The sequence below is a fragment of the Numenius arquata genome, chromosome 7 (assembly GCF_964106895.1).
Source record: "Numenius arquata chromosome 7, bNumArq3.hap1.1, whole genome shotgun sequence".
Lineage (NCBI taxonomy): Eukaryota > Metazoa > Chordata > Aves > Charadriiformes > Scolopacidae > Numenius > Numenius arquata.
The window spans coordinates 29176335-29186610 of record NC_133582.1 but is presented as its reverse complement, the minus strand read 5'-3'; the positions used below and the strand labels follow the sequence as shown (position 1 = coordinate 29186610).

The 10276-nt window shown below is 45.1% G+C and overlaps 1 protein-coding gene across 3 annotated transcripts in view; it reads right to left on the bottom strand.

Annotated features, from left to right (window-relative positions):
* Window positions 1–5485: 5485 nt before the first annotated feature.
* MACROD2 (mono-ADP ribosylhydrolase 2) overlaps window positions 5486–10276 on the bottom strand; it is an 896489-nt gene continuing 891698 nt past the window's right edge. For all 3 annotated transcript variants that reach the window (XM_074150306.1, XM_074150308.1, XM_074150307.1), the window contains 2 exons: window positions 8765–8833; window positions 5486–6857 (listed from right to left, as the gene is read on the bottom strand). In XM_074150306.1, coding sequence (XP_074006407.1) covers window positions 8772–8833 — 62 coding nt within the window. In that variant the 3' untranslated portion in view covers window positions 5486–6857; window positions 8765–8771. The remainder of the gene's footprint in view (window positions 6858–8764; window positions 8834–10276) is intronic.

Sequence of the window (10276 nt, the reverse complement as noted above, 5' to 3'; positions counted from 1 at the left end):
ATCATCTAATACATACTAAATACAGAATATTTACCATATCGTGTATTATATAGTGTATGTCATACATAGTACATATACTGCATACTATACATACTACATCTAATAGTCTGTACTACAGTATATACTATTTAAATCCTATATTTTAGATGAATTGACGCTCTTGGGGCACTCACCACTTGGGACACTGAACCCCCTCCTCATGCAAAGTGCTTTGTCTGGGAGGGGATGGTACCACCCCCCTCCTCAGCACCTGGCCTCTCCAAGTTCACTTTCAGGTGCAAAAATAAACACAAACCCCTTCTGGTGCAAAGATGATGTGACTTGCAGGGCTCAGGATGCCTGTTGGATGCTCCTTGGTTTGTGGCTCTGCAATCTCACAGCGGTCCCAGGATCTTCTTGAGCACATTTACCTGGTGTTACAAGAGTCCTGCAAAGCTCCTTGAGCACCACTCTCTCCAAAACCTTGTTGAACTCATTGAGACAAGGCTTATTTCAGCTCAGAGCAAAGGCAGCTGCTGGGGTGAGGACCTCCCGCACGCTCGATGAGCTGGACTCAGGGCTGGCTTTGGGCGATGCAGTTCTTCCCATCTAGAGCAAGTGGAACATAAAAACGCTCAGCGGCAAACAGAAACACTCATCCCACTTTCCAACATCAACTAAGCGCACAGGCATATGCTCTTCCACCCAGGAGAGGGTGGTGATCCAGAGGTTTAAACTGGAGGGGAACCTCAGTTGCCACCAGATGGAGCAGCCTCCCCGGGTACCTCCTCCACCAGCTGTTTTTTCATCAGGACTGGCTTTTCTTTTTTTCTACAGGAATTCATTACGATAAATGTTTTATCATTGAATTTCAAAGGAATTAACAGAGATTTGCCACTTACTTTAAGGGGCTGCTTATAATTCTAATGGAAGAAGAAATTAGTTTTTTTCTACACGTCTTCTGACACTTATTTCATAAATAAATAAATAAATGCAACCCCAAGACCAATTAAAATCCCAAAGCAGTTTTCACCCCACAAGATAGATCAAGGTCATAAGGACCCCTTTGGAAGCTGCTGTGCAAGAGGAGAGGGGGCAGGGGGGCAAGGAATCAAAGACAACCCGATTCCTCTGGGGGAATCTCTCCGAGAAGGCTGAGCAGGAAAAGTGGTAACCTGGCCCCCATTTCTGCAGATTTAGAGTGACCTCTGATGTTACCAGCTCAGCAAAAGACTTCCCCAGGCACAAACCTACTGCTTTCCCAAACAAGATCTGGACAGGGAGGTGTCTGTCGATCTGGCCAGCAGCAACAGGAGTATAACTACGGATAGTTTATCGCTCATCTCATCCTAGCAGACTCACTTGCTCTTTGCTTAATCCACATCATGTGGGCAAACACCCATCGCTGCGAGGTTCTGAGTGGCCTCAAACACCTGCCCTTCTTCATCCTCAAAAACCACAGAGGTTTTCCTCTCAACCTTGTGCTATTCAAAAAGGGTGTGACGGACAGCTACTTGTTCCTAGATAAGAGATGAATTTATTTTTCTCCTATTAAGCATAAACACCTGCTGCAGACACAAATGGTCCCTTGCAGCAGAAACAGGCTACAGCATGGGGAAAGCGGGCACCTCCTTCCAGACTGTAGAGCTCTTGAGAAACAGAGTTCTTGGTAAACTGAACCCAATGAGGTGCTGTGTTACAGCTAATGCTGGTATTTCTCTTGCTTGGGTTAGCTTGCTGCTGCTCCATACATGACAGCTGGGTCCTGCATCCAGCAAAAAGGCAGGTGTTCCTCACTGCCATGAGTCTCCTGTGCCTTGTCCTCTTCCATTTGGCTACCAAAGGGTTGCAGGCAAGGAAAGGTCCCATTTCAGAGATGGAATTCACTCATTGGAGAGCTTTAAATACACAGAGCCAGCCCTCTGACCTTGGTTATCAACGATTAAATCCTTGGCTTTGGATAAGAAGAGTAAGGCAGGGTCAGTACATGTGTTTTCATCCATACCGGTGCCATGGGAAGAAAAAAGCCACCCTCCTGCTCTTTGCAGTATCTTCTGCCCATTCAGTCCTTAAATAAGTCATGGCAGAAAGGGCAGATAACATCTGGCGTTCGTTGCATGTTCTCTATTATTTGGATTGTACATATATAGGAGTATTCTTTGACAGATGATAGATGCTGGGGGTTTTAACATCTCTGGTACAGTGACGGGACCAACCGAGCGCCCTTTCCCCCTCTGAGCTGCAAAGTCCCCAGTCTTACCGTTTGGTGATGTCATCCAAAAAAATCCCTCCAAGGTATCCACGTCTCACAAGACTCCGCCGTCAAGTGAAGAATAAATTTAAACAAGGATCCAGCTGTGTGCGTTGGTGATCACGTGTCCAAGCTGAAACATCAACAACTGAAGCAACCCTTGGTTGTCATGGTTAGGAGGGAATAAACACAAATACCAATCAGCATGGTTAAGAGGGAATAAAGAGGCAGGTGGCATCGCCTCATCTTCAGGACAAGCTTTATTAACGCTTTGCTTTAACAAACATCATAATATGAAGGCATCGGTTCTTTAAGTTTTCCAACACAGGGCACAGACAAAAGGAAAAATAACAGTCAGAGGCAAATTCAGCATGTAAATGACAGAGTAACAGAAGAGGCATGTGTTAAACGATACAGCTGATAGACCATCTATCAGAAAACATTTTGCAAGCAACAGTCTACACTTCTCTGCATTGAAGTAGAAACATATTTTTGGATCAAGAAAATTACCTTTTTATATTTTTTGAAGGTTTTTTTTTTTTGAAACATTCCTTTATATCACAAATGTTATGGTAAGGCAAATCCTGGATGAATCCTATGATAAAACCCCCTATTCCCCAAGAAAATAGATCCACGTACTCTGTTAAGTTTTTAAAAGCAAAGCCAGCATGCACTGCATATAGAGAAAAGTATTTTTTATTAATTATATTTTTATTCAAGTGCCTAAAGCAGAATGGTGTTAACTCACAGAGAGGCTTTCTCAGTGCTTTATAGAAAGACTGACAATAAGCTGCAGCAAACACGTGACCCATTGTTACAGACTATGTCTCAAATATACCCTTTGGATGTCTGTATGGAAGGAAAGCCATTCATCACCAGAGCAGTCACCAGCCCGAGGAATGCTGTGCCTAACGGTAGGGATGAGGGCTCTCAGACACAGGAGAAACAACGATCCGGCAGAGCCCCATACTCTGTACGCAAACATCAGCACCAAAGGGCTGCTCTTCCCTTTACGCCACCTACTGCAAACACCTGTTGGGTTTAAACCAAAACCCTTGACACAAATCCCTGTGGGGTGACTCCTGGTCTGACACTGGCTCTTCTAGAAAATCAGCTCCAGCAAGAGCGGCAGAGACTGTGTCGAGGGGCACAGGTCCAGCCTCGACTACCCATTCAGCTGAAGACCTCATGCTGCCAAAGTACACTCACTTTATGACTAGTGAAAAAAACCCAATTCAAACACAAACCCACCTGAAGAAAGACAGATATAGAGGCGGCTGCAAATGGTCTTGTAAGGACTTAATCCACTCCTGCGTTTCCTTGCTTTACACCTCCTACCTGGGCTCCACGCTCTGCCACTGCATCCTTGGGCAAACGGGTCATGGTTTCAAAGACTAGCTGCTGTTCAAGGACCAAGGTTAAATGAAAAGTCTAATGACAAAACTGTCAGGGCTTAGAGAGTGTCTCATGTGATGCACGTTTACAGTTAATTTTTTTTTTTTTTTTTTTAAACTAATGGTCGGTCTTCACAAGGAGTTTAAGGAATCTTGGTCTCCTTACTGAACTGTCACACCTCGGCAGCCAGGCTCCCCCGGGCTCTCCCTTTGGTTGCCTCGCTAAAGCTGAGGCTGGCAATAGCAAGAGTGACAACCAATACATGGATGATGGCAGCATACAGCTCCATTAACCTTGCCCATGGGCGAGCACAAAGGAAACGAGCAGAGCTAGATTCCGGGGACTGGATACTCCATTGGCTGAAGTTACAGCAGCTCAGCGGAGCGCAGTTCACCCCAGCTGAGGACCTGGCCACCTCAAGTCTCCTCGGTATTTCATAGAAGCATAGAATGGTTTGGCTTGGTAGGGACTTTAAAGATCATCGAGTTCCAACCCCCCTGCCCTGGGCAGGGACACCTCCCACCAGACCAGGTTGCTCAAAGTCCCATCCAACTGGCCTTAAACCCCTCCAGAGATGGGGCAGCCACAGCTTCTCTGGGCCACCAGGGCCAGTGTCTCACCACCCTCACAGCAAAGAATTTCTTCCTGGTATCTAATCTAAATCTCCCCTCTTTCAGTTTAAAACTGTTCCCCCTCGTCCTATTGCTACACTCCCTGATCAAGAGTCCCTCCCCATCTCTCCTGTAGGCCCCCTTTAAGTCGAGCTCGCTGAGTTCATTCCCGGCCCTGCAGGGCCAGTTCCCTCACTCACGTAGACAGAGGGAGCCCTTCAATCCTGGTCTTCTCAAAGCGACCGCACAAAAGGGAAATTGAGAGGAGAGACACCTAATGTGTTTATTCCTCATCCTCCAAAGGTTTTCATCCACTCCTACCCCATCTATTATGACAGGCCATTTTAATCAAAACCACCCAGTACAGAAACTATACAGAAACATATGGGATGCGCACTATGTAGAGGTACAACCTGCAAGGCCTCCACTGCAAAACTGTAGTTGGCTGGAAACAAGGTGAAGGAACAGGAGGAAAAAAAAAAAGAAAATCTATGTCCCAAATGACATGTTCTGTCAAGCATGACCCCAGGGATGGGAAAGAAAAGCAGCAGAGACACCTCAGAGGGAAAAAGAAGTCCCTTCAAAGGTGCTCCAAGGAGAACAAAGGCTAGAGGAGTGGTATCTAGCAAATTTAGGTAGACTGAGCAATATTATGAACCCAATTCATAGGCTTACGTCAGCTCATTTGCTCCTTCCGCAGTTGATCCAATTCAGAGTTAGGCATCCACCAATATCCAGGAGAAACAGGTGATGAAGAAGCTCCTCAAGATCTTCTCCGGCGCTAGTGTCTCCTGAGTTATATTGCCACAGGAGCTGGCACATGGAAATATTCTTCTGATCCCTCCACAAGCAAACCTGCTGGAGCCGCCTATAGGGAGATAGGGGGCTGCCTTCCCAGGGGCTGTACTCTCCCTGAGTGACATCTGGGGCTTTTCTTGTTTTCCTTTCTAATCCTTGTCTGTCCTGACACCCTTTCAAATTAACCCACAGCTTGGAGCAGCCATCAACTGCTGTAGCCAATTGGGGTGTGTTAGGGCCACATCTGCCTCGCTGTTAGACCAGCAAATGATTTCTCACCAAACCTACTCTAGCTGGGATAAACCCAGACCACAGGAAGAGAGAGATATGTTTTACCTTCTTTACTTTTTTCTCCTTTTTTTGCCAGCTAGTGAATAACTATTTTGGGATTTGTGCATATTTGGGGGAAGAAAAAAAAAAAAAGAACAGAATCAATTACTTTGCTTAAGTATCATCATCAGCATTTTAAAATACAGTTTGTAGCACATCACACTCTGGACACAGGTTGCGTGCTCTTCCATGGAGCGTATTGTCTATCGGTTTCCTTTACAACATGGTTAGGAAATGTATGTGAAATCCTTTTGTTCCTTTTCTAAAAATTTCAGTGCAGCATTTGCTGGCAGAACAATTGACATATGGTGAGACATTCTTATCCAAATAACTGTTAATTGCTTTTTAAAAAAAAAAAAATTAAAAAAAAATTCATGCATATGCAGTAGAAAACATAATGAGGGCTCACACAAGACACGGTGTGAAGTTGTTAAAGCCAAAAGCCGTATTTAAAGATGCCTTGAATGCAGAGCGCCCGTTACCCTCTGTCACTCGCAGGCTGGAGGAAAGATCTGTTGCCTACCTGCACCCGAAGGTCATACTCACAGCACTGATTTTGAGGTGTGCAGAGCTAACTGGAAAAGAGCGGGACTGATCTGGGGTGTGAGCTGTTTGAGGCCACGCGTGTTATTTTGGTGCATAGGACCCAAAGAGAGACACGGCACAGCACAGGCTGGCCACGGTTTAGCTTTCCCACGCCAGAGAGAAAGGCGAAGGGCAGAGCCACGGGCGATCCCGAAGCATCTGGGGTGATGGAGATAATGCACAGAACTCTGCTTCCAGCACGCACACAAGGGAATCCGGCCAGCGCTGCTTCTAGCAGCCAGGGTTTGGACACGGTGACCTGCCGGCGGGCGCTGGCAGGAGGTGCCGATCGACAAGCCTGGAGGCAGGCAACGTGCGGGGCTGTCGCTATCAATATTTCTGAGATTTTGGAGCATCTAGTCTTTCAAATCCCTAGCACAAGGAGGGCGGTCATTTATCAGTGTGCGTGGATTATTATCCTTTGTGGCAGTTCATGTTCTCAAAGCAAATCTCCCTTTATATCCCAGGGAACAGTTTTTAAAAAAGGGGGGAGGAGGAGAATAAGCTGGCTCCCACAGGTTGCCTGCAGACAACTGGGAAAGAAGATAAAGGAAGATGAAGATGATAGAAAAGGGGTGGGCCTGGGAGCAGGCTGCTGATGATATGATGCAGGAGCAAGAGACCCAATATAAAACAGGGACTCATGGTTCAGAAGAAACTGTTGTAATTGCAGGGATAATTGCAAAACATTGTTAGAACTGGGAAGTTATGTTTCTTTTCAACAGGCTTACAGAACGAAATGCAATGAAGAACAAAGAGAAATTAAAGCAAAGAATCATTTCCCCAAAGCGCCCTCCCTCCCAACCCGCGGAGCATCTCTGCGTGCTCTTTTCTGCCAAGAATGATGCCGTAGGATGTCAGTGCCTGCCCGTCGGGTGTTCTCGGGTCTCTCCTCTCCTGCATCCTTCCTTTGCCACAGCGAGAGACAGAAAAGAAAAAGAAAAGGCAAAATTCAAATGTCTGCACAGAACCCAGGTCTCATCTTTTTTTCTTTAGCACAGATGCCTGCGGTTTCTCTTTCTGTCATGCACGCAGCACGCGTATATGTCACACGGTTTATTTATAACAGCCACTATTATCTCTACAGCAAATTGGCTGCGCTCATTAGGGTTTCTTGGTTTTCCACAGCACCGTGCTACCTAGCTCTGTATGAGAGGCCCCAGCTCTGGTGGGTGCTTCGGTGCTAAGACCACAGAACTGCTGTCAAAAACAACACATTAAAATGCTAACCATAGTTAGCAAAGGGATCTCCTCAGCTCTGCAAGTGCCTTTGAAGTTTAACAGGCTGATCAATCCTTCCCAGGTACCCGCTCCTTGCAATTAAAACAGCAGCTACAGCGTCAGAAGGACTTCGATAGAGAGCCATGAAGGATTTAATGACTGCTTCTCATCACGTGCATGCCATTAAAATGCTGGGTGCGCCCCAGCTCGGGCCCCTTTGCTTCAGAAAGGTGCTGGCGGAGCCAGGCCTTGCAGTGGAATTGAAGGGCTTTATTAATTGTTTGCTAATTTTGATATTATTCCTGTGAACTCTCCCTTAGTAAAGCAAAAGTTACTCCAGTCCAAAACATTGATAGAACATTTCTTCCCTGGGAAAATGCAGCATAAAACACACATTTCCTACAGGCCATGTGAAAGTGTGAATAACCGTTAGATATATTTTTTTAAACTGAGGAAGGGTATGAACCATTCCATGCATTTTTAACAGCGAGGATTTCAGTAGCCCCTCTTCCTTTTTTGGTTGAGCAGAACACATAACCAGAAGCTAGGGGAGGGGAAAGGAAGAGTCGTGGAAGCCGTATTTTAATAGCGAGGGTGCCTACTATTTTTGCTTCAGTACTTTTTACCAGGGACCCCATCAGGCCTATTCCTAACTCCAGCAGAACAGCAGCACGTTGTCTCTCTACTGACAAGGATAAAGGGCTACGCTCGGTAATAAGACCTTGTATTTTAAATCTCTGCGATACAGCTGCCACATTTGGTCTCGAGCTACATGAAATCCCATTACAAGCATAAATAATGCATCTTGCTGTATAAGATACTGGCATCTCACGATAACCCTGTGCCAAAGGAAGCGGTGTACATTAACTCTTAAAAGCTACTTCTGAGGGAGAAATGGCAACTGCTTCTTGTGATTGGGGCCTCGGACTTCTGTCTTCCTACCAAATTATTCGTTTTTTTATCTAGGGGCGAGGCTGCTTATGTCTATGATGAACTCTGCAGCAACAACCACCATCACACGCCCCTGCCATGCACTGTCATTTAGCGTATTAAAGCCATAAAAAGCTCCAAAAGGCAGCAGAGCTCCAGAAGGCAGCTCGCTGACTTTGCCTTGTTTTTCAGTGCCATCGCTACAAGTGACGTTAGGCATTCAAGAGCCAAGGGCAATAAACCCCTCGTGACGTGAACCTGTTGTTCCCAGAATACGGATCGTACAGAACGGAGCTCGGTTCCAACCGGTATAAATTGCCTGTCATTTTCCTAAGCAATGCCAAAAATTGTTCACTCGGTTACTCTTCTGTTCCTTATCTCGGTGCTGTCTTGCCTTCTGATGATCTAAGACCGTGCACTGTCTAAATCCATTACAGTTGCAGACAGCTACTATAATATTTACTTGACAAATCAAGTCTACTGGATATGTCTATTTTTTTGGTGTAATATAGGCCATATTAGACAATTTCTTTTTCTTTGTATTTTGTTTTGGGTTTTTTTTTGGCAAGGTCTAAGTTTACCAAATTAACGTAATTTTTAAAGCAAGTTTTCAAATAGAAACTGAATAGGAAATGGGGGGAAAAAATAGCCATAAAGGTCTTACCTGTTACTTAAGCTTCCCGCTCAGTTTCTGTAGGATCACTTAAACTTTCAACTTGACTAGTCATTTCAGCTGAAAACAAAACGAGACAGTCATCAAATGCTCTTCTTGATACTTGTTAAGTCTATCATAGAATCACAGAATGGTTTAGGTTGGAAGGGACCTTAAAGATCATCGAGTTCCAACCCCCTGCCATGGGCAGGGACACCTCCCACCAGACCAGGTTGCTCCAAGCCCCATCCAGCCTGGTCTTGAACCCCTCCAGGGATGGGGCATCCACAGCTTCTCTGGGCAACCTGTTCCAGTGCTTCACCACCCTCACAGGAGATAATTTCTTCCTGATATCTAATCTAAATCTCCCCTCTTCCAGTTTGTCGAAAAATAACCACTTCTTACCCAAAGGAGACATTTATTGCATTAAAAATTCTACGCCGTAAATCTGCAAAAGGCTCTCTGGGGTCAGCCACCCTAACCTATGGTTCCACAGAAGCCCCGATGAGCAGTTCTGCCCGGGAGCTGGTTTCAGCACAGCTAGAAACACAAGCCTCTGGATCTACATTTTTCCTTTGGCCTGTGTCCATCCAGTTTGGCGTCCAACTGAGATGCCCACCTCCATGACCCTCCTGCCTGTCTCTGTAGGCCACAGGCAGAGATACAGGTATCTCCACAGGGCAATTTTAGAGTTTCACTGGGCTAAGTGGTCTTGACCCTGTGATTCAAACATCCACAGGTTCCTGACAAAGTCCCTGGCAGGACCCAGGGCTGAGCTGCAGGGGCTGGACACAGATCCATCTCCAGTTACTGAGATGCTGGCGCTGCCTCCGGGTGTCCTTGAACTGCAAATTGCTGGAGCTTAGAAGAGGATTCAGGGTCATCACTATACTCCTACACACAGTAGTTTGCTTGTGTACTATCCATTTACAAAACCAATCTCTTTTTTTTACTATTTAAGATTAAGAAAAAAAAAGAAATAATTTAAATAGAAGGCTTATATTCATTTCAGCGTGACCTTTGTCAAAAATATCATCTAAACTATGGCATATGTGATTGGTCCTATCTAGGCTAAACATAAAAGGGTTACTTCAGCACGTGCATTTTTAAGATTAGCGTTTAGTATTTGTTCTGCAATGAATTTGAATGAAGCCATTTATATTAAGACTTTTTTTCTTTCTTTAACCTTGCTTTATATTGTGGTATCAATTGCAGATTACGAGTCATTTGATGTAGGTGATGGGGAAAAACCCTCAAACCTAAACACGAGATTTGGAAACTAAGAGAAGATGGGAGTGGGGAGGGGAAAAAAAAAGCCAAAAATCAATGACTATGCTAAATGCAGCCAGGCAGTATGATCTCTTTCTGAGTCAATATCATGTCAATACACCTGTTAGGGTCTTGATGAATTATTTGTAAATTATTCATCATCCATATGCAGAACAGATACTGTAATGGCTTCCTGGATGTATGCAATGAATAATAAGAAAAGTATCCGCTCCTGATTACGGAGCTCTGATGCAC